The 25,235-nt window shown below is 41.7% G+C and overlaps 2 protein-coding genes across 3 annotated transcripts; one reads left to right on the top strand and one right to left on the bottom strand.

The window, feature by feature from the left end:
- Positions 1-761: 761 nt before the first annotated feature.
- Positions 762-6,191, top strand: LOC108044193 (carcinine transporter). Of its 2 annotated transcripts, none has more exons than XM_017123094.2 (10): positions 762-1,464; positions 1,917-2,388; positions 2,443-2,561; positions 3,059-3,221; positions 3,294-3,470; positions 3,535-3,684; positions 4,046-4,270; positions 4,663-4,790; positions 4,887-5,308; positions 5,873-6,191. In XM_017123094.2, exons 2-10 carry the CDS (start codon positions 2,081-2,083, stop codon positions 5,975-5,977), a joined length of 1,797 nt encoding a protein of 598 aa, XP_016978583.1. In that variant the 5' UTR covers positions 762-1,464; positions 1,917-2,080; the 3' UTR covers positions 5,978-6,191. The 2 variants fall into 2 exon arrangements, with proteins under 2 accessions (XP_016978583.1, XP_016978582.1); XM_017123093.2 differs by having other exon boundaries at positions 1,904-2,388.
- An 8,826-nt stretch (positions 6,192-15,017) lies between these two features.
- On the bottom strand, positions 15,018-23,886 carry LOC108044191. The gene is made up of 6 exons (XM_017123089.2): positions 23,500-23,886; positions 19,950-20,204; positions 19,211-19,388; positions 18,882-18,988; positions 15,807-15,884; positions 15,018-15,746 (listed from the first exon to the last, which is right to left on the bottom strand). The coding sequence occupies exons 1-6, from the start codon at positions 23,869-23,871 to the stop codon at positions 15,612-15,614; spliced, it is 1,125 nt and encodes a 374-aa protein (XP_016978578.1). The 5' UTR covers positions 23,872-23,886; the 3' UTR covers positions 15,018-15,611.
- Between the last annotated feature and the right edge of the window lie 1,349 nt (positions 23,887-25,235).

The following is a 25,235-nucleotide window of genomic DNA, read 5'->3' as shown; positions in this document are numbered from 1 at the left end:
TGATTCACCCAACCAAGCCCAACTCACGATTGCTGAAATGTAAACGATCTCCGAACCAGGAACCCTTGAATCTCCGACGCGCTCTAATAGTCGCACCGACTTGGTGTCAGTGACAGTCAATAGATTAGCACAGCGCCGACGTAATCAGCTCTGATTAAATTTACAGATCCACTCCTTATCCCAGGTCTCTACTATCCGATGCTAGTGCTGATGATGATGATGGTGATGATGTTTATTCATAGAGTGACAGTCGTCGCTGGCTTAGTTTTTACAACGTCTAGTCGGACGGCCGGGAACTGAATTTGCGCTTAAGTGCTTTAGTAAATTGTTAAATTGCTTTTGTCTTTCGCTCGTCCAGTATATGAAAATATGAAAATTGATATTATTGCATTTGCACAAGTCGAGCCAAGTGGACTCTATCTCATTGCCAGCTACGTGTTCCCGGCTTAGTTTCATCCCCAGTCACAGTCGACAGTCAAAAGCGGCAGCAGCTCAAGCAGAGCACAAAGATAATCGCGCATTTAATCTAATAAGCAAATGGAAACAACCGAAAAGTATAAAAAAGTATACGAGTTTTAGATAAAATCAAAGTGCAAGTGCAGTGGGAATTATCAAGTGCTTAGTTTGGAGCCATAACCTAGGATTAGCAGTGTGTCTTTGCTTTGTCTAGTCCCCCAAATATTTTTGTATGCCGTAGTCTCGTGTCTATCTTATCTGTTGAGAGGCTTACGAGCTCGTTGGGCTACTGGCTTTTGGCCTCTATAAAGATGTAATTGCATCTGCAATCGCCTGGAAGCCCCATATCAATCAAAAGAGTTTCTTTTATGTAACTGACAACAAACGGAATGTAAACAATTTTATGACTACTCACATCCTATACAACTCCGGCTTCATTAAAAACAAATTAACTATTTGTTTTTGCTGTCCCACTGATTAGCAAGATGACCCACCGAGCCCTTATCAGTGGCAGTGGAGAAAGGTGATTAGATTCGTGAGCCCTGTGTGTAAAAACATAACCTGCTCAACGGGGCAACCATCACTTTCAGTCACAATTTGGACAGGTTCAGAGTGGCCCGGCTCTCGCAATGGTTATACACATTTGTGTAAATCAGATAGACATTCTGTTATCAGTAATTCGTTTTATAATGCCCGTCTTGGCCTGATAAGTGGCCCCATCACCATTCGGGCACTCAGAACAGCACCGTCGTGTGTTGGCCACAGTTGATGAGCTCTCGCAGGCGCCAAAGTCTAAAGATTCGCACTTTTGCGGCGGGATGTGAAAAGTGTAATATCGCTGCCAAAATCCGTTTACATTTCCAAGTTTCCCTTAGATTGGGATGAAGGCTGATGATCAAACACAGAAAACCCATAACTGATTTACATTAAATACCTGTTCAAAGTGTACAAAAATATTTATTTATTTATTTCAAATCTTCACTACCAGTGTTACTATCAAAAGTAAAGGTAAGTGTAAAAACCAAAATTATAACTATTAAGAGTAATTTATGTTACATAGAAATTGGCTTATTGTAAAACATCTGATAGGCATTAGTGTTTTCTCCAAGTAAACATATATAATTTATTAAAGAAGTGATAAGTGAACAAGAAATTAATGAATGTTGTTAGAGTCTGGCACACGTGCTCTTTATAATACTAATGAAAAAGATTTAAAATCCTATTATCAACTGAATAAATAAAAGAAAAATGTCGTTTCAAATGCATTCACAAAATTCATAAATCTTTCATGAGTAAGCAAACATTTTTTAGTAGAAAAATAATAACCACAAGTTTAAAGCAGTTTATAGTCATAAATGATTTTATGTCTCCCCATCAAACAAATCGTATAGTTCCCTGACAATATAGAAGATACGACCAAATATGTTTTTATATTCATAATTTGAAGATTTTAACAACAGTTCGGCGACAAGTGTCTGAATAGGAGCCCCGACAATCTGCCCCAGCTAATTGCCGAGCAATCTCCTCATCTTTGGCCCAGATGCCATAAAGATTACTCTTCTTATCGGGCCCTACGACTGACTGGGTACTCAGGCACTGCCACTTGGAATACTGGTAGTGCAAAATGAGAGACAAGAAGGAGCAGGCGAACAGCCGCAAGGCCTCCCAGGTCTCGGGACACTTTTCCCAGATGGACGTCGACGAGTCGGAGTTCAACGATCCCTTCCAGACCCTGATGGAGAAGGTGGGCAACCATGGTCGCTATCAAACCATGTACAATTACGTATTTGTCGGCGGCTTGTCCTTTTGTGGTGCAATGATCTACATGAACATCATCCTGGCCCTCAACGTGCCCGATCACTGGTGCACGGTGCCAGGCAGGGAGAACACCAACTTCACGCTGGAGGAGTGGCGGGACATCACCCTGCCCAAGTAAGTGGGGGATCCCCCTATCAAATTCAATAAACTGAATCTAATTTGGTATAGAAAGCTCGACAACCGAGGCAGGGAAACATTCAGCAACTGTGAGATGTACCAAACAAACTTCTCAGAGATCACGGACTGGTCAGCTTGGAGTTCCAGCAATATCACGAAAACAAACGAAAGTGAGTAGAAAATTAAATAGATATTAATTAAGCTCTTGGGATATTATTTTTAAGGAAATCAGATTTCTGGTAGAAATAAATGTATAAGGAATGTTCCTTATTAGATTTTTATTCCCTATTAACTTTTTATAATTCTTACTTTCTATTTATTAAATCCTAACTTATTATTTATTAAATCCTTAAATTTGTTTGGGGAACTTCAAATGAAGTTATCCAATTAAAATCGAAAGAACGTCATAGGTTCTTTATACGCATGTCTTTTTGTTTGTTTATTTAACTTAACTTGCTGATAAACCTCATCAAGTAGCGGGCTTATTGCCAAATATTTATCCAGCTCCCCGATTTCCATCAAACTCTGAGGAGAAGGTAAATACATACGTTTGCCGGATTAGTGGTGAAATTACTTGGCATTTCGCTGCCTCCCCCTTGCTTCTTATAAATATTTGCAACTTTGCACTCGAATGCACTTTACGACCGCTCCCCACTCGCTTTTTTAGCCTGCCAGAACGGGTGGACCTACGACAGGACCTGGTACGACAGCACCATCCCCACGGACCGCAACTGGGTGTGCGCCAAGGATTTGTTCGTGACAAATGTGTTCGTGGTGGGTCGTGTGACGGAGGTGGCCGGTTCATTTATATTGGGACAAATGGGAGACTCGTAAGTAGCGCGACTTCCACCTAACTAAGTTATGGCATTGCCGGTAATTGAATTTGTCCACTTGGCCGGCAGTTACGGTCGCAGGCTGGTGTACTACATCAGCGTGGTGTTCTGCTCCCTGGGTCGCATTGCGTCCATCATGTGCACCAGCTCGTACACGTGGTTCCTCATCATGTCCGGCATCGTCGGCCTCACCGTCAACAGCCTCTTTCAATCGCCTCAAATTGTCGGCATGGAGATCTCCAGGGAGTAAGTTTCTCGCCAAAGTTTTCTGCCCCAACTTTTATTGCTGACCCACTCCAATTGTGTCCAGGGAGGACCGCAGTCGAATCGCCTTCTTCCTGAGCTGTGGCTGGTCCATCGGCACCACCCTGATGCCCCTGCTCTACTGGTGGCTGCGCCACTGGGACTCCTTCATGTGGCTCACCTCGGTGCCCACGGCGATGGTCCTGATCTTCTCCAAGTAAGTCACGCAGGGCGAGTCCACAAAAATCTAATCATATACTTCGTTTCTGTCTTGACATTAATTATTTCTTAAGTTCGTCAATTTCCCATTCTATGAAATAATCAGAAACTTTTTTGGAATATACATATAGAGCAATTATAGTCCTCACCAAATTTAATCATTCACAGTTTTGAAGATAAGTTCAGTCCTTAAAGATAACAAGTAATTTAAAATATAAACAATAATATCTTGGAGCAAGTAGGACTAATGAACTAACTGTTAGTCAAAATTAAGTTATAAACGGACTCTTTATGTTTATACAATCCCATCCATTAAATTCTTATTCGAGGCCTTGAATAATCTTAAATTTCCTCCACAGATACGTAATCGAATCGCCCCGATGGTTGATTAGCAAGCAGCGTTTCCGCGAGGCCATTGTCCAACTACAGAAGATAGCCAAAATTAACGGCCATCGCTTCGACATGACCGAGAAGGAATTGGCGGAGATATACAGTCGCGACAAGCAGGAGGTCACCTACGGCATCGCATCGCTCTTTGCTGGCTGGCGGCTGGCCCGCAACACCATCATCATGGGCTTTAGTTGGTGAGAAACGTGGATAGACTGCGAAATAAAAGTGGCAACATCAATTTAGAGTCAAATTCAGTATATAAAAGAGATTTTTTTAAGACATTAGCAACCTGTTATTGAATTAATCCAAGGCTCCAAAACTATTAAGTCTCTTGATATATTAAAGATTAAATGGCTTTTCTTTTTTCTCTAAAAATATGTTAAAGACCTAATTATTTAATCCACAAATCGTATTCATTAAAAATCCTTTGCTTAAAAAAGATCATCCTTAGGCAACTTACAACTTGTTTTTCGCTTTCAAATCTAAGAAAACATTTTAAAAATTGCACAAAATTGTTCGCACTGCATTGAGAATTTCACACCAAAAGCAATTTGCATGTCTAACTGGCGATTCACTCCGCTTGCAGGTGCGTGGTGGCCGTCTCCTATTTCACGCTGGTGCTCTTCAGCTCCCGCATGGCGGGCAATCCGTTCCTGAACTTTTTGTACCAGAGCATCGTGGAGATCCCCGCCTACATTGTGGGCCGCTACATGGGTGAGTGCTGCGGGGCGTGACGCGGTGCTGATTGGAGCAGTCCATCACCGGAGTCCAGAGTCTCCTCTTACCCTTTCCCTTACCCTTTCCTCGCAGGCGACACGTACGGCAGGCGCTTCACCAACGCGGTGTCCTTCCTCATCTGCGCATTCACCTGCCTGCCCATCATTGTGTATGCGACGGACGAGCGGTACGAGAGCCTGATGATCTACCTGGCCACCTTCATCAAGTTCCTCAACGCCCTCACCTTCTTCACGGCGAACCTGCAGTGCCTGGAGATCTACCCCACCTGCATGCGGCAGACGGGCGTGGCCCTGGGCACCATCCTGGCCAACGCCATCGGGATCCTGGCCCCGTACCTGGTCTATCTGGGCACCACCGTGGACATCCGGGCGCCGTACTACATTCTGGGCATCCTCTTCCTGCTGGGCGGCATCGGAGCCCTCTTCCTGCCGGAGACGCTGCACAAGAAGCTGCCGGACACCATGGAGGAGGCGAACCACTTTGGTCGCCACGATGTAAGTATCCGGTTTTTAATTTGTTTTGTAAACGACTGGCAGTTAACAATCGCTGGCAGCATGAGTCTCATTATAAATTAATTAATTATTCACACGACAACTGCCAAAAAGTAAATAAAACCGATTTTTGTAAAAATATTTAAATTATTACCCTTTTATTCAGATTTGTTGATAAAGTCGCCGTTTAAACTTTACCTCCCTGAACTATTACTTTTGCTCAATCTGATAATTCTTTCTTTATTTCTATTAGAATATAACTTAACTTTAAATTCTGAACAAAAAATATTGATCAAATCAAAAAAATCAGTTTAATATATTTACCTTAAAATCATAAATAAACAAATTCAAACATCTCGCAAGCAAACATGCAACTAAATATATAAAAGTGGCAGAGGCAATTTCACTGTAATTATTTTCTCCAAAGTGGCAAGAGTTTTTCAACCTTCTTCCGCTTTATGAGCAATGGGCCACGACGATGGAGTTCTTCTGGCACATCTAATTTATAATCTAAATTATGCAAAGCAGCCGTAGCCTAATTTCATTTTTCACAAATTTAATTTACAGAAATTCTTCAGTCTGCCGAAACCGCCGCCGGCGGCGGAGAAGGACGACAGGCTGTCATCCCATCCGGAGTTAACCAGGCTCAGACGCTCGGAGACGGCGCCCTGAATCCCCAAATCCCGGAATACCGGAATCCTCGAGACCGAGTCCTGCCAACTCCTTCGAAGTCCTTGCCGGCAATCGATTCCCGTTGCCATTCCCGTTCGCCGCTCACGTTCCCCTTGTGATGTTACGTTAAGTTTGGCCCCAAAGTATTGCGAATAAAGTATTGTCATGTAGGCAGCCGTAATAAGACCCGCATAAATCACAAATCACACCCGAACGCCCGACCATCGCCGCACAAAGAAATCCCTGCAATGAGTTTATCAGCGCATCTGTCAGAAATTTACAAATTACCTGGGGTGGCTAATGCTGTGGCTAATTTAATAAATGGCGCTCCACCAGCACAGTGCGCCGCACACATGGCGTATGCGTAATGCGTGGCAGGCGCCTGATTTATGCAAGTTATGTATCAATTTTGATCACCAGTTGCAGGAATTGAGCCCTCGTCCTCGTCCCGTTCTGGCTGGAAGTTGGCCAAGTGCTAAACTGTAAGCAGCCACTAACACCAAAACCAACTGACAGCGGAAAAGGCAAATACAATGTATTGGAATGTGCAGAAATGGTAAAACGAAGTAGGGATGCACTACCAGAATCGTGAAAAGTAGAAATAAATTCTATACAAACACAATCTATGAGAGGTTTAGTCATATAAGAGAACAGATAAGTTATTTACTCCATAAAAAAAACTTTAAGAGATATTCTAATAAGCAATACGGTTTCAAAGGATATGACTTTATTCAAGAACCACCACTTAAATCTCTTCATATTCTCACAGGTTTTTGCAGCATTTGGCAAGACTGATATAGCCTTCCTTGAACTAACCATCTTTGCCGGGTAAAAACTTTTACTCGTACGGCTTGCCAGAAACAGGACGTGCAACTTTTGTGCGCAAAGGTGTTTCGTTTTTCAAGTTATTTATTATGATTTATTTGCCAATGTGGCGCGCTGATGTGGCAACGTCTGAGACGGAGACTGAATCTTGGTCTTGGACCGGGTAAGGCGCTCCTTCCACTTCGCCGCTGCCACTACCACTACCACTCCCAACTACCAACTCCATCTGGCGTGGCTGCAGAGGCGATAAGTAAATTGTTTATCCTACTTGTGAGTTATGTGCTGCGACGGCCAGCCAGCAAGCCAGGACAAAGAGGAGGATGGGGGGCAGGACCACAGGACTCTAGGACTCCAGGAGCCATTCAGTTTGATGATCATGTTGATGTTGGCCCTAGGTTGGACCTCGAACTGGAGCTGGAGCTGGAGCTGGAGCTCGGTAATGGCCGGGGCAGCTAACATTGTTATGCTTTCATAAACAGCTGAGCGCAATTTTCTGATAAGCCAGGTCCTGTGCCTCCGTGTATGAACTGGTGTTGGTGGCTATTTGTTTCAATTTATCATAAAAGGCAACGCCGGAAGTCAGCCAAGCTGCAGTTGAATGAACGATGGAGGCGGCGAGGTCTTGAGGCGGCTTAGTCGTAAGACGGCCAGCAAAAGTCCTTGGCATCTGGCTGAGCGGCATTAGAAGGGATTCCCGGCCATTCGCATCGAGGAGCGGCCCCTTTAAGGACTGCATAAATACGGCTCACAATTATCGCTGTCGCCAGCCAAGGCTGTTACACTGGAGGAAAAATTATCATAGGATTAGAAATATATACTCTTTCAAAATAAACACATCAGTTAATTCCTAACTCATGGTCTGAATATTTTAAAGCATTTTTACAAGCAATTAATGAAGGACCATAACTCAAATTGCAATTTAACTAAAACCAAAAGTAGTTCTTCGAAATACGGGCTCAATAAGTAACGTTATAAACCACAATTATTTCAAAATTCAATTATTATTCCTGTCAAAATATATAAACTATATTATTCATAAAAGTAGTTTCATTTTGTTATATTTATTCATTTACACAGAAAACTTTCCTATTTATCTGTGGTTTTAAAACACTCTGTTGCAGAATAAATCGACTTTAAGTCCAAACTAAGACTTTTTGTTTAAGGAGTGGTTAGTTCTCCCCAGTGTACCCAAATTACCCCCAGCTTCAGCTTTAGCTTGTCTTGAGAACTGGTCCTTCCTCGGCCAAGTTCGTCCTGTGCTTCTCGTCCTGGCAGTAATGAAAACAAATGCCCGGCCATTTGCAGCAACAGGGACAATTAAAGAGGCAAACATTAGGAGACTGCAATGGCAGCAAAGCGAAAAGGAAATCTGGAGTGCATTGCCGCTGCAACGGCAAGGCTTTTACTACAAATTTTCCCGGGGTTTTTCATATTTCACGCAATTGAGAGGGAGCCAAACTATTTGCAATATTTCAGGCTGCCACACGAACGAAATCCAGACATGAAAAATGCAATGCTTGCTTGGGCTTCCTTCAGTGGCTGAAAGTGGGCGGAAAAGTGGCGGCAAAGTGGGTGGGATTGGGCGCAAGAAGCGGGTGCCACAACAGTGATTGCGCTTTATTTGTGATAATAAAACACACCATCGCGCCGAGACGACGACGACAACGTTGGAAAACTGTGGGGGAAAAGTAAGAAGGGGGAGGGGGCGAAAATCGAACCGCGAAATTGCAACAAACTGCGCGTGCATTGGCCTCCACGAAAACGGGAAAAGGGTCAGGACGATGGGTTGTGGCTCCGGGGAAACAGAGCAGAAGTCAGGACCTTGCTGTCGGGGTAAGAATATTTAAGCTGCAACAACGTTGCAGCAAATATTAAAGGAAAACACGGACGGCAGCGGGGCGCAAAAGGATTTACTGCATATTTCATGTTCACAACGAACCAATTTTACGCTCTTCAAATCCTATTAGTCAATGGCCCTATGGGGATGCACCACCACCACACCTCCAGTGGCAGCACCACCAGCAGCAGCACCACCAACAGCAGCACTACACTTAGGGAAAAATCTATTCTTAAGAGCTACTCAAATAAATGAGTTTCTAAATGGTAATCTTTCTCAAGGCTTTTATTTTATTTATTTTTAAAATTAAATGAAAGTCCTTTGAAATACTGAAGTTGAAGCACAATATAAGATATAATAATACAATATAAATATATAAATAAATCAATAACGAATATAAAAAGAAAACAATATGCTACAATTATTCTTCTTAAAACATAGTTTAAGCAAGTAGATCAATTATTGTTATTTTATATACTACTGAAATATAGGTAATTATAAATATAAAACATTTATATTTGTTTAGAAATTAGATAGAATATTATTCATTATTAAAGCGTATGTCTTGTGGGCATTCACTGCAAATAGTTATATTTATTTATTATATATTTTAAATATACATATTTTTTGTATATTTTATTTCTCTGTGCACTCGGCAGGAGCTTCAAGCAGGGCTTTCCGCCAAGGCAGCTGTTTCGGCAAAGGGTTGGGACTGGGTGGAGTGGGTGGTGCAGGGTGATTGGTGATGCCTCGGCTCAGATACAGCGATTTACTGGCACACACTCGGATATATGCAGCTGTAGATATATCCTTATGTACGTACTATATATAAGTAAGACTCTGGCCTGGGTCAGCTTAGTGTGTCTGGCATTTCCGCACGATTATGCATGTGAGTGGCGGTGTGGTGTTCGCCAGCAGGCTGGGATGTTGGGCGGGGATAAGCCCAGTGGACAGCCCGCAAATGCCCGAATGGAAACGGCTCTCATCAATCTAGTTACTTCGAGAGCATGAATTATGAAAAACGTGCAAAATGCAAACGGAAATTAAAATTTATAAAAAAGAGCGGGGCAAGAAAACGGGGTTTGGGGGATTGAGAACTTCCACTCGGTTAGACAAATGCGATTTCGTGGGGCGGAGGGGGTCCAGCACACGGAAATCAAAGAAAACACTAGCCAGAAGCCCGAAATAACAAATGAAAAAACCCGGGGGCAGAGCTAGGGAAATATGTTTGGGAAAATTAAACATATTATCCCATACTCCGAAAGGCTTTCATCCTGCACAGCTGTTGGAAAAACAAACCTCAACTTTGGCCGCATACAACATTTTTGTCAGGGTCCTGCTGCTGTCCTTTATTAATTTAACAGGCTATGGCAGTGATGCGATGCGACTTTGACTACAACTTGAACTACAACAGGGGTTCGAGGGGCAGGAAGGACGAGGGGCAGGACGAGCGACGGAATTCAACAAGCCATAAAACATATGAGGCAGCCGAGTCGCATGCATTTTTCATGAGCCGTTGGCTTTTGTGCCCATCACAATCATCGGACCAGGCCCAAAAAGTCCCAGACCCAGGAACTCCCGTCTCCCTTCTCCCCACCTTTATCCTCCTGGCGACGCCAACAATCATCATCAGCACTCGACCCCATCCGCTCCAGCGGAGTCAGCTGGAGGACTTCTGCTCCTCCACTCTTGGCTACACTTGAACTTACAATGACACGTTCGAGGTTCGAATATTGTGGGGATTGCGGGGTGAGAGGGTGGTCCTGCATATTGGTTTGGGAATATTCGAGTAGGAACCTGCCACTGCATTTCCATTCCTCTTTTTTTTTACCCTCACACAACTCTTTACTCTTTTTCACACAAATTGCTTTCATTTGTTTTAATAGGACATGGAAGGATCTACAAACTTTGAACCCTGATTTGTGCTGTGGGAACTTGCTTACTTGCATACATATAATTAAACCCAGCAATTGTTAAGTTCATTGGACGAAGAGCAAATATGTCTCAAGGTGTCAATGAAATGAGAATATGGTTTTAATCGTTTTTAAAATGATTTCAATCCTAACCAGTAAGCCCTACATCTAAAAATAATAAAATAAAATCCATTGTCGTGGCAGTTTTATAGACGTCTAGATTTAGCGCCTCACTTCATTATCTCCAGATTTCAAATATCTTTATAGAGCTTTTGTGTAGGTACACATTATCATTTAGTGATATACCATCTTGTGTTCCTCGTTTTCAGACACCAATAAGAACTGTTTAAAGTTTGCCTCCATTACAACTCGCTGATATATTCAACCGCTATTTGTAACCCCTAAGACTTACTTTGCTTCCTGTGATTTCCCCACCAGGAGCAGGAGAGGGCTTAGGGCAATCTCAGCTTGCATGAAGCGTCAGAGCAATCATCAATCATTCGCCACGGGCAACTTGAGGATACGGAGGAGCGACATTGATGGAAGCCAACACCTGACTTCTCACCCACCCACCAGCCCTACCAGAATGTCCTTTTTCTTGATATACCTGTCCTTTTATAAACGTTCTCTTACAAATATTTAAAATCTAAGCGCCCGATGCAGGAAAGTATGCAATTTTGTAAAAGGTACAAAAGTTTTAAAAGTTTTTTTTCAAAAAAAAATAAAAATGCAAAAAACACAACCAAAAAAATGGTTTTTTATTTAAAATCATGGGAAATATTGCTCGAAACTTAGAGTGTCATACATCGTTGGATTCGTCATAAAATTTCCAATCGAATGGCATTCACAGCTAAAATTTTGTATTTTTGTCCAATTTTCGCAAATTTTGATGATGTTACCCCTTATAAAAAATGCCAAATTTGGACAAAAAATATTTTTTCGAAATTTGAGCACTGATCGATAGTTTAGGTCACCAGCTGCGCAAAACAGTCAGTCATTTGGCTATACGTCTTATTTTGCCCAAGTTACGACGAAAAAACACAAAAAAAGGTTCTGTTTTTGGCAAAAACCCTAAAAGTTCAAAAAACTCAACCAAAAAAATAGTTTTTTCATAAAAATCATGGGAAATATTGCTCGAAACTTGGAGTGTCATACATCGTTGGATTCGTCATAAAATTTCCAATCGAATGGCATTCACAGCTAAAATTTTGTATTTTTGTCCAATTTTCGCAAATTTTGATGATGTTACCCCTTACAAAAAATGCGAAATTTGGACAAAAAATAATTTTTCGAAATTTGAGCACGGATCGATAGTTTAGGTCACCAGCTGCACAAAACAGTCATTCTTTTCGCTCTACGTCTTATTTTGCCCAAGTTACGACGAAAAAACACAAAAAAACTTGTTTTTTTTGCAAAAATTAAAAAAATGCAAAAACCACAACGAAAAAATGTTTTTTCTATTTGACTACGGAGACATATTGATTAATGCTTGGAAAGTCCCACCTCGTTCATTTATATATATTTATATAATATTTAATTAGATATAAGATGCGAAAATGGCCAAAAAATTTATATTTTCGACAATAGCTTACAACACTAAAACCCACCAAGCGAAACACCATTTTGCTATACATTTCGGGAAAACTCTTTATTCCTATATGAACTGAACTTTAAAAATATTTTATTTTTCCATATAACGTATGCAAATTTTGCTACACTTTTTTTGCGACTCATTTGCCAATTTTTGATTACAATTGCAAAACATTTGGGGCATACGTTCGCTAAATATTTGCTTTAAACATTGTATATTCTAGGGGTGTATACATATAACTATACAAATGTGTGTAAATATATTCACTATGTTTATATGGGTAATTCTGACACGCTTTCACGCGTGCTCTATTTTCATAAATATTATTTATTTATTTGGGCAATCAATTTGCGTATTTTTTTTGTCGTTTCTGTTCCATTTGCATTTGAAATGCTTTGGCATTTTGCTTAAACACTTACGTATGTAAATTGAAATTTGTCGATGTCTGACCATCAACTTTTATTGTAAATATTCGTATGCGGCTAAATATAGGTTTATATTTGCTGATGTATATTTGTAAGTAGACCGTAGGCCATCAATATCCATAATAAATTAATAAATATATATCTGTAAGCCTAATTGCCGAGCCCGGTTTGGAATCCTTCTGCTCCTCTCCTGTTTATTGTGATTTGTTGCGGTCGACTGCCCACTTGGCCATGTAAACGCTGTCGTCTGCTTGACCTGGCAGCGGGGAATCCCCGATCCGATCCGATCCAATCCCCCTCCCCCGGACTGGGTCAACAAGTCTGCCCATTGATTTATGGCCCACTCCGGCCGTCCTAATTTAAATTATGATTGGGCTTACGCATAAATTAATTGACCAGGACACCTAGCTCAGGCTGGGATCAATATCGAAATGCCTCTCGCTTGATTGGCAGTAAATGTTACGGCTAGTATTATGGTGTGCACTTCTCAATCAATTTTTATTATTTATTATTTATTTTTATCCAAATTAAAGCGAGCGTGCCGGTCTGAATTTGACTTTGTATTTTACAGTTTACGCTTTAATTGCTGTCTCTGGTCTATTTCTGCCGATTGCTCTCATTGTTTTTGGCCATTTAAATGGCCCTGTGCTGCTGTATGGGTATCTGTATCTATATATGTATATGCCTATGTATTGGTAGTTAAACAATTATATGTATATTAAACTGGCGCACAATTTTACACTTGACTGCCCGCTCAGAGTTTGTTGCTTTGTTTTCACTTTGCCTATATTTAATTTCACCTTTTTTCACTGTTTGCATTTTGTTTGTTTGTTTGTCTATACTATTTTCACTATTGCTGGTTGCTGGTTGGTTGGCTGGCGGACTCTCTGCTGTGCTGCATTTAATTAAATTTAAATAAAATGATCATCGAGGCTGGCCGGGGTTAATTGCACGTTAACGAACGCTAGAAGGGAATCGAATAAAAAATTAAATATTAAATGGCTGCCATGGCAGCCGTAGAACTTCACCCAAAGAGGCAGGGTATGTGGGTTTTGGGACAAGTGCTTAAGCTAATTGCAGTTTTCGGCGACAGGCGGAACCGGAAACGGGCCTCGAAATGGCCGCAGATCCCTTGGCAAACGCACTCACGTAGCCGCTAAATGTTTCAATTTTCTGGCAGCTCCACGCGATGCCGCAGACATTTAATAATAAACGCAGCTGCAGCAGCGAAATGGCCCGAAATTTTCACGGATGTCTCCCTGGTTTTTTGGGGTGTTGATGCTGGGTGGTTGGAATTTGTGGAATGACAAAGACAACCGCGAGCAAATGGCCATCGACCATTTTGATGCCTTTCGGCCAGAGAGCAAACAAAATTAAAAACGAATTTCAAATGCCTTTGCCTGGCTCAAAAATGCAAATCGCATTCTCTGTCACCAAAATAGTGATGGGAAGTGTGATATTTCTGGGTACCTTTTAAAGGTAAAAGGAGCAGTTAGTAAGAAATGTTTAGGTACGATAAAAGGTCGATACAAAAAATGTATATTTAAAATGTATAGTTAAAAGGAGAGAATGGAAATAATTACTAAATAAAACCAAAATAAACTTAAATATTCACTATTGAATTTTCAAATTCAATTGTAGTTAAGATAAGAATTGATGGTACCTAGTTCAGATTATAAGGACATAGAATAAGTACTTCTATGGGAACTCCCCATCACTATCAACACACACATGGCAAGAAAGAAAGACAATCGCACACGCACACACACACAGACACGAACTGGACAAGTTGCATACTTTCAGGCGCAACATGCAATTAAAATGCAAAAAAGGCAAATGGCAGAGCGGCCATTTCGGCTTCAGGTTGGTTTTGGTCCCGCCTGCAGCTGCAGCCCGAAAAACCAAAGACCAAAATCGATGCAGTGCCAAGTTGAAACGGAAATGCCAGAGCCGCATCCGTATCCGTCTGTCCATCTGTCCGTCCCTCCGAAAATGTCCTTGTGTCTGTGCAACGTCTGCGGTTAGAACAAGTTTGCCATTCTGCATCTGTATGTGTGTGCCCCAATGTGCGAGTGTGCGTGTTGATTTAGCGTTAAGCTTGTTGGATTTTTGCGTTTTGTCAACATTCCCCCGGCCAGTTGTCGATTCGCATTCCCATTCGCAGACTGCTGCTGCGGCGGCTTTCTCGGGGTGTTCAAATAATTGCCGATAGACTTCGGGGCAAGAGCATTTCGAGATTGATTCTGGTTGGGTGGGAGTACGCACACAGAGAAAAAAATATCACCAACAAAGTATGTTGTTTTTGTGGGTCGAAGTTTCTATTCAGAGATTTACAGAAATCTCTATAGAAATAAAACCAATACTTAAAGTGCACACAAGATTTATGGAAAGTTTAAAGTAACTTTTAACACTTTAAGATGTTTGAAAATGTAATCATTCATTAACTTTTTATAATTAATAAATGTTAAAAAAAGATATTTATTTTTTTTTTACCCTGGATATTTTATCTTTACTTGTAGACTTTTTGTAAATATTTTTACTGACAGAAATCATGTTTTGCATATTAATAACAATTAGAAAGGGATTGTTTTTGATTGTTTTACCCTCTTCTCTCTGTGTAGTATATAGTAGTATTGCAGTAGATGTGGATCAAAGGGGAGGTGAAGTGCTGCTTAAACTAGGCTTACTGTTCATTAATGGTCAGGTGTCTATACAGTGGGTTCGGGTGCTGATCAGGTTGGGTTTGTCAATTAGTCCTATAGGTAGGTTGAACTCAACGCTTGTAGATATTATTCCTATGGCTATTTGTCGTCCTATTTGTAAGTTGTGAGTGCATTGATATTGCTTCGTTGGCCTGCTATATTATCTTTCCTATTTATTAGCCTCATCCTTTAGATTATGATCCTGTCTTTCTTAAGATTGCGTATCACCTGATTGAGAACAATGATTGATTCAACAATTTATATAAGTGAGAGTGTGTTTCTGTGTTTGCTGGTTATCCTGCATCCAGGATCTAAGCAGCTGCGCTGCCGAGGGCCGAATCCTAGGGATGCTTCGTATAATTATTGAGCGGCATCTCGTTCACATGGGTGTGGGCCACCTCCTTATTCCTTTCGTGCAAGGCCATTTCCAAGGGAGCACTGGCTGGCTTCTTTTGGGCCGCCTTCTGTGTCTTTAGCTGGAGGAAAAAGCCCAGTTAATTTGGGTATATTTTACGTTTTTAGGGTCTCGAGTTTACTCTCTGTATGGTCTTTTCAAAGTCCTGATGCGGCTCTGGTCGCTTCATCGTGCTGCAATTTCTCAGGCGCTCGTTGGTCTGTAAAATATATAATAAGTCTTAGAAAATATGTGTTCTAAATTACCAAATTAAGTATTTATTTAAAAGCCAATTCTAAACTTTATTCTGCTCGAAAATACTTTGCTTTTATAAGGCATTTGCTTAAAGACATTAATATTATTTCATATTTTGTGTAATTAACTACCACTATTTTATTCATCTTTTGGCTAAAGCTCTTTCAACTATTTATTTAGCAAAGGTGAACTTGTTTCCTAAAAGCCAGAATAATTTATACTTTCTCCGCCACTGTGTGGAGTGGTACTCTAGCCATATTGCCCACCCATGATTACTTCATTAACTCGAGCCAGACCCAACAAATCGACACCTCAAAACAACCGCAGCCCGAACTTCAAATGGAAATGGGAATGTCAAATGAAAAGCGGCGGGCAGCCCGAGTAAGTGTAATGAAAGGCTAGCGCTGATGTTTCTGTTTTTGGTTCTGTTTCTGGTTCTGTTTCTGTCCCGGGAGCAGCATTTCCGCAGCAGACCGCATAATGAGTGCCGTTGAGGAGATGGAGCTGGAACACACGCTCCGGGTGACCTTTGACCGGGTGAAAAAGCACAGCAACCGCGGGTGAATCAGGAGAATCGGGAAAATCAGGAGGAGCCGTGGCCAGGGGAGGGCAATGAGTGCCAGAGGACACACAAAAGAAGTTGTCCCAAACACGGAGCACAATTGTCGCCAGTGCTTAGTCCAAGTCATTTTCAAAATTGACCGCAAAACTCGGGAGCAACCGGAGTGGACAATCTGCAGTTCTCGTCCTCGTTCTCGTCCTTATTCTCCTGCTCGTCCTCGGCAGCGGCAAATTGTGCTTAAATATTAAATGAACAGCCGGCGAAGGAGCGGGCACACACAAAAGAAAAACCGGACAAAAACCGTAAAACACGAAAAGTTATAAACTCTCGCCGGACCGGAGGACCCCAAAAATACGGGCAAACCAGATAAAAAGACACAGAAAAATAACCAAAAAAGGAAAAGGGAAGGGGATGGGGTGAGATGGAAAAGTGCACGGCGAGGACACACAAAACAAAACACTTTGGCACGCCTGAAATAATAAAAACAAATGCGAATGGAAAAGGACAATCGTGTGTAGGGAGCTTCACCTGATCCCCACCCCTCAACCCACCATCCACCTCCCACCACCCACATCCTCCGCATCCGGCATAACAACCGCAGCAAAGCCGAAACGCGCCAAGGTGCAAATGACCAGGTAACGTGGAGTTGCCGGTACGTGCTTCCCAGATCCTTGACAACGCCCCCGACAATGCGATTGGCGCTCTCGTCCCCGTTTTTGTCCTTTGCGATTCCAGTTTTGGATGCACTCAGAAAAAATACAAAATCATAAATAAAATTAACAATTATTTGTAACATTTTTAATTATCTACGTAAGCTGTAATAACAAAATGCGGAAAGAAGTGAATGCAAAATCGATTCATAAATAGTAACGACCTACTTTCAGTAAACTAGGAAAATGTAGTATTAATTTCATTAACATCATTTTATTAGATTAAAGGTTGATTTAGGCAGATAGTTCGATTTCAATGTAAAAACTAAATAAATGAAAATATTTAAATTGCAAGTAAGCTAATATACGATAGGTAAATACTTATTAATATACGTAAACACAAAATAATTATCTGTGTTTCCAGAACCAAAAACACAATGTTTTTACAAAATAAAGTTCACATATTATTGTACTAGCTGTTATTGACTATATCCTGTAATTCCTTAGTTAAAAAATCATATTTATTTTTGTGAGTACATTCTGCATTTGCATCTGTATCTGGCACTTGCACTTGCAGGACCCCCGCCCTCATTGACAGTTCATATCTCGGAGTCTCTGCCATTTGCATCCGGCACATGTCCTGGCTGAGTTGCCCTGACCCCTGACTCCTCACCCCTCACCCCTAATCCCCATCCCGCCGAGCTCTTTTCGCTCCGGCTGTGTTGTCATTGTCTGGTCTCGACCGCTCGCCCGGCGCAAGTCAACGCAATTAACGGTAATTGCCTTTTATCGGCTTAGCCTTGATAAAGTTTTCCACCGCCTCCGGGCTTTTCCGCCCCGCCTCTTTTCCGCCAGAACGCGAACTTTCCTAGTTATTGCCGCTATTGTTGTTGTTGCTGCGGCCATCGTTGTTATTTGTAGGTTTACGCGGTTTTTATATTTTAATTTAATTTTATAAGTAGTCCCAGGCGCCCCCGCCCCCTCGAACCGGCGAACTTGTCCATGGCAAAAATTCGACATTAAACAGAGCAGCGGATGGGTGAGGGGGGTGGTGGGGGCAGGAAAAGTTTTTGTTTTGAATGCGGCAAGGAAATGCTTTGAAGTTGGCTCCAAATTATGGAACTTTTCATGGCTTTCCACAGAGATAGGAAGCGGGGGGTGGGGAATTAAGGAGCCGGGAATTAAACTGCGACCGAAATGCGAAAACTCTTTCCATTTCCATAATTCTGAAGCAGCTTAGGGAGTGTCAAATGCTCGACTAATGAAAATGTCACCGGCTATATGGCGCTGAACCGAAGTGTCGGAATATCAAATATTTTATTGAAGCTATTTGTATCTTCGGTCTCACACAAAAAGAACAGAGTAAGTCTTAAAATTAACGCACCAAATAGTTTTGAAAGTGAAATAATTAGAATCTTTTGCTTTTTAGCCACAAGAATATTTGAAAATATTTATGTGCAAACTTAAAAAACCAATAAAAGAATTAATTATTTCAACCTTCCCGACATTCCTTTATTTATTTGGTTGATTTTTCTGTCCTCTTTTCTTCTGCCTTTTTTTCAGGGATTCAAGAAAAGTTTTCCTTTAACCACCAAAAAAAACCCGCAAAAGACCTAAGATGGCTTGCCTAAAAGTAGGCAATAAAAATCGTTTCTTAACCGGAAATGACAAAATCACACACAGAATTGGTTTCCAAAAAAAGGGCTTACCTTGTGGTAAGTGGCACCCAATTTGTGACCTCCAAACTCACCTTCAGCTGCATTCCCTCCGTGGCGTTCAGCTCATCTCCACTCTGCCGGAGGCCCTGCAAAAACCTGGCGAAGACCGTTCTCCGCTGCTTGTGCTTGTTCCGACCCTCTAACCAATCCAATCCAGATTCAGATCCAAATGCGAGGCAGTGAGGCGAACAATCAAACCGAGAATCAAACAGACATTCATTTGATTAACCAGACAGTCAAAGTTTAAGCACAAACCAATTTAATTGAATTAAAAGCCATAAAAACCAAACAGCCGCCAAACTGTCTCTAACCACAGCTCCCCCCCCCCCCCCTCACCCTGCAAATGTTAGCCGCTCCTCACCTGTTGCCGAAAAGTCGTAAAAGAAATTGGTCCTTGCTCCAGGATAACTGTGTTGCATCCCGTTCAGATTCAGAGCCGACTTCGAGTCGATGGCGTTGCGGGCCATGCGATTGGCCAAATCGTTCTGCGTGTAGCTGTAGATCTCGTTCTCCTCGCGATTTGAAAGGCAGCTGGAGGGCTACACATGCACGGAAAATATCATTTTAGATATCGGATTATAAAGATATGTGTGTTAAGTGCCCTCTGGATCAATAACTATTAAATTTCTGGCTTTTTTCAGACCTTAAACACTTTTATTCGAAGTATTTTAAGACGGTTACTTGACCTTTTTTAGCTAATATAATTTGTTTCTCGTGAAAATAGTATTATTTAATATAAAAACAAGAAAAATCATATACAATATAGAAAACAGAAAAATATATAAAATAAACCCCAAGCTACAAATAAGTATTTTTGTGTAGTAAAACCTTCATAACTCAAACCAACGAAGTTTGCAAACAAAGTTTAGTCACAAAATAAAATGTATAGTAAGGTAGTATTTAAATCACCCGGCTAAGGAGGCTCCCCAATACCGGGGCAATAAATTTTCTTTCAGTGCAAGTACACATAAAAGAGCACACACATGAGCTTGCATAATAAACGAAACGGAACGGAAATGAATTAGAGTCTGATTAGCTGGAGGTCGTAAAAGCCTCTCGGGCCGTAAAAGTCAAGGGCCGAAGTCGGCGCATCTGCTTACCAAGTACTTGCCGGGCACATAGAGCGGCTGGCTGTGGCTGGTGGGCATCACCGAGGACCCGACCAGACCCGTTCCGCTGGAGCTGGCTCCGGTCATCCGGCGGGACAGGGTGTGGCCCGTGGAGATGCGCACGTGGCGCTCCTTCCACTTGGACAGGCGCACCTGCTCGATGGCGTCCAGCACGTCCTCGTACGGCATGTTGATCTGCTTGCTGTAGTGGGCGGACAGGCCCTCCAGGTAGCCTCTTTTCCCCTCCTGAACAAGGAGAAAAATCAGGGATTTTAATACTAATCCATAAATTTAATGAAACATTTGCTACAAATTAAAAATGGTAACCTATACTAAAAGTAATCGAATCATATAGTAATGTGCATTTGCTTACTTATATTATATCATGCTAACTTATCACACCTATAAATACATTTATTTTACGTATAATATTACATTAATATTATTATATAATATGCTTATTATTATTATAATATGCCTTTTAAGCAATAACCTAATCATAACGTATTAATTCAAACCCAATTGCAGGCCCACATTTTCCTCTGTTTACTGTGGGATGTTAGAAGTTTGCTAAGAGGGCCACAACCCGAGAAGTCTTAACCGCAATCCACTAAGGCCAGGGTCAAAAGCAACTCCTTAAGGCGCTTGGCGGGGCAAGGAGCAAGGGGCAAGCAGGGCAGACGCACAAGTGTTAATATCTTCCGGTAATTAGCGTGAGGTTGCCACTTAAATGTGTCCTGTTTGACATTCAAAGCGGTCACTGAAGCGGCAGCATCGTGCTCCTTTATGCAGCTCCATCTGCGACTGCATCCGCATCCGCATCTCCATTCGCATCTGCAACTGCTGAAGGTCTATGTCTGCACCTGCATCCTCAACTCGGAACCCAACCCCCCGGAGCCTGGCAAATTCATTTAGCGTCGCATTCATGTAATGCACATGCAAACATTTGTGCTGAAATGCAACTTGTCTGCAGCTGTCAGTCAGTTAGACACACAGAGATACTATATACCCACCCAGAGGGCTGTCTGTCTCATCAGCGCAAAGTGCAATTAGTTGAAGTTGGAGCCCGCGCGTCAACATGGCCCAGACGAAGGGTAGCCGACGGCCCAGAGAAGCCAACAAGTCCCGTCTAACCACCTCCCACCTCCCATTCTCACCACCCACCCCTCTCCCTTTGGACACCTTTCTTCGGTATAATTCCATTTCGGGGCTTTAAGTTGCATTTCAATTTGCCACGCCACAAAGACAACAATCGTAAATATTTAACCACATCTTGGCGCACAAACTATGCCAAGTACTGAGCCATAAACTTGTGGCGGGGTAAAAAAAAGAACGGCAACTGACGCTAATTAAAATGCAAAGCAGCAGAAGCTGATGCAGCCTATGACAAAGTTTTCACACACAGACACGGAGCAGTCTCAACACCCTTTGACAGGAACAGGAACAGGAACAGAAATAGAAGTGCTAATACACAGGGGAAAAAATAGCACCTCACTTTTTCTCATTACTTACAAGCAAAAAACTACGAATGAATAAAAATTGTTCAAGTATATAAGCCTTAAAAAATAAAGTTAAGGAACAAAGACTTTAAATACCATCCGAAACTAAATATTCGTATTAGCCAAATAAAGTTTTTCTTATAAAAAAAAAAATATAAAATAAAGAATGCCTTTTAAAATAATATCAAAGAAATCTCTTAACGTAAAAGATAACTTGAAAATGTGGTACCAAGCTATTCGATTGAATTTGAATGAACAATAAGAAAATGGGGTATACAAATATGTGCTATATGTACACTGATTGAATTCTTTGTTTTATTTTTCTCAGTTGAGTGGCAAATTCAGCGTTTGGAGCTGGAGCGGAAGCCTGCGAATCGCGTGGCCTGCATATTAAGCAGCTGCATCGGCATCTGAAGAGTGTCTGGCAAACTGTCAACACTCTATGCGTGCTCAATAGGCCCGCCTGCCACGCCCCCTAACACCAACCCCCTCCCCTCCCCAGAATGCTAGAAACACACCTCCACTGGAAATAACTTTCAATGGAGATGGCTTGACATCCATTTGCATTGCATTGGATTGCATTTCTTTGGCGGAATGCAGACGGCCCTGAACCAGTGACATGTTTTCGGATACAACCAACAAACCGACAAAAACGTGGACAAAGCCACCAGAAGTCATCACGGCAAACGAGGCTGGCAAATGCCTTTCAATATGCACTTCTTTCACAGGGATACAGTGGTTCAGTGAACTAGAAAACTAGATAAAAATCCTGTTGCCAACATGAACGAAATATATATAATTTGAAGAAAGTACTCAAGTGTTTCATCTTTACTTAGGAAAAAAATGTAGAGCCAAACTTTCATTAAAGTTACTCTCAAATATTTTGATTTATCGAAAAAAAGGATTACCTATAAATTAAAAAATTTAATATTACAAAATTATTTTAAGATCACGATAAAATTAAATAGTATCATGCAAATGAACCACTTTTACCCTCTGTCCTTGGCTTCCACGTGTGTTACCATATTTATAAATACAACACAGTCTGTCCTGATGAAACTTGCAATTTGCTGGCCTGGCAATTTTAGCCGATCATTAAATTGTGACCCTCATTCCATTTTGCCTTCGAAAAACGTAACCACAATGCAGAGCTTTATCTCTAAGCCCCAGCAGCAGTCACCAAAAAATACGCGCCAAAATAAACAAAATTAACGCAATGCAAAATCATTTCCCAGCCGGGGACCAACATGCATATAATAAAATAAACAAAACAGCAGGGGCGGCGGACCAAAGGGGGCAAAGGAGGTATAGTGAATGTTGAGGTGGCCCAGCGGGACTCCGCTGGTTGGCCACTCGGTTTAACTAAATTAAAATCGTGTTAATTTCACATTAGAGCGCACACAGCGCTGTTTCCCCAAACGACTGTCACACGTTGCATCTGCCTCCACACACGCCCCCTTTGCCACGCCCCCTGGGGTGGCAGGATGCAAATTGCCAGAGTCCTAAACAAAATGACCATAGATAAGAGCAATCGCTAGTTGGTTGGTCGCCACGGCTAGTTTGCCTCTGGACACCAGAGATGCTACTTTAACAAAAGCATAACACAAACAACAGAATAGTGAAAATAAAGGAAAGTCAGGGAAGTATGTTTAAAACCTGTGTAAAGCTGATATAAAATTGCAAATTATGAAAAATTATTTCAAAAAGACTTGACATTATTATTATGTATTTTTTTCTGACCTTAGGGTTTCATGTTTAAACATATATTTTAATAAGTAAAAGTTATCAAAGAAAAATAAAAATCATTTCATACAAAATGAAAAAAGTTTTTAAACCAGTTAATAATTAGAGACATAAATTTATATAGATTGTAATTTATATATTCTACATATTATTATAATTATATATATTATAAGTATATAAATATAGAAATATTTAAGATATATATATAAAATATATAGAAATCTTAAATATTTCTATATATATTAAATATATATCATATATTAATTTCCTGATAAACAGAACTTAATTATAAAACTCACCGGCGTAGAGTATGGATGGGCGGTGAGCCGGATGCCATCTGCCTCGAGGTGGCGCTTCATGACCGCCTCCAGCTCCTTCATGGTCACCGGCGTATCACAGTCGGAGGCCAGGATCTCGTTGCTGCTGCTGAGGGCCTTGGGATCGTTGATGAGGACGTAGACGATGGCGGCGCCCTTCTCGCGCAGCATGCGCACACTCTTCAGCAGCTTGCCCCGATGCGAGGGGTTGTCCACCCCGATGGCGTCCAGGTCGATCTCGCCGATCTGCTTGCAGATCTCCAGCTCGTCGTAGCCGTTCTCCAGGAAGCTCTCGCCGTAGTGGGCCAATCCGATGGTGCGCAGCCACTCGCAGACGATGTTGTGGTGCGACATGGTGGTGCTGGCACTCGCACTCGCATTCGCGTTCGCGTATCACGTGGCCCCGCTGGGAAACGGCAGGTCCAGCGGTGCGAAGGACACCTTGGCCAGGCGGTGCGGCTTCGTCGAGGTGCTGGCCCCACTGGCCCCGCTGGCTCCACTGGCTCCACTTGCTCCACTGGATGCGGCGATGGCAATGGCAGTCGCCAGCGGCTCCGGTTGATTGCAGCTGCTGGCGGCACTGCTGCAGCTGCTGCTGGAGGTTGCCTTCATAGTACTCTGCCAGAGAATAAGGTTAATTAAGTTATAATCATTATCATAAGCTCAAAATTAAATGACGAAATAAAATGAAATGGCAATGAATTTGAACAATGTTTTATTTGAACGCTGAATAACGAATATATACACACCATAATATGCGTAACATTAATTTATGATAGTTATATATGTATATATTTTTGAAATTCCTTAACTAATCACATAAAAAGTCGGATTTTCCTCATAATTTTAGGAGATTAAGATATTGTTTTAAATATTATTTCAATAAAATCCTTAATGAATCAGTTATGAATCAATTGAAAAGAATTGTTTTCTTCATAATTTGTAGTATTAGTTTTTATCAATTTCAAAACCAGTATAGAGAATAAAATTTAATTTTAACTACCTTTCACATATACATATTTTGAAACATAGAAACGCAAAAACAAATTAAATTGTCTTTTTACAGTCAGAGAATCAAAATTGATGGGTTTCACTCGCCAAGTGCGACAGTGCGTATGCGTAATATGGTTTCGGCCACTTCCGGTGGCCATTAAACTCGCCCGGCAGCCGTAGGTCAAACGAGGGGGAGGGCCCAGTATTTCGGCAGGCGGGAACGGGGTGCCCGGCATATCAATTTGCGTTAATAGCAGTCATTGTTCACTCGCAACGGGGGAATGGGCAAAGGCCTCGGCCGAGTCCTGCCTATAAGCACTTAATGATAATGCTCGGTCATGTACACGAGCCACTAAAACACTTGAATATGCTTAGCCCCGGAAGCCACTTGCATATGAATAAGCCACTTAAAATGACAGATGGACCAGTGCAGGCGGAGGAGCCTCAGCCCAGAAGGGTAGGGGGTGTGGGGTTTCGGGGCAGGGGGTTGGATATGGCTGCGCCCTCGGGTCACAGACAAAAGACAAAAGGAAGTCGTCTAACTATTTGCAATGCCCTTTCCTCGACAATGCGACCCCGATCCTTGTTTGTTGTCTCGGACCGAGAGTGTATGTGTTTGGCTGTAAAAATATTTTTGCTTGTCGAAAAATGAAATGCAAATGTCTGCTGGCAGCAGAAATATTGTCCAGCCATTTCGTCCGTCAGGTGGCATGGCCATCTACCCC

The sequence above is a fragment of the Drosophila rhopaloa genome, unplaced genomic scaffold (assembly GCF_018152115.1).
Source record: "Drosophila rhopaloa isolate 14029-0021.01 unplaced genomic scaffold, ASM1815211v1 contig_167, whole genome shotgun sequence".
Taxonomy (NCBI): Eukaryota; Metazoa; Arthropoda; class Insecta; order Diptera; family Drosophilidae; genus Drosophila; species Drosophila rhopaloa.
The sequence above is the reverse complement of the archived record's forward strand: the minus strand, read 5'-3'. Positions and strand labels throughout refer to the sequence as shown.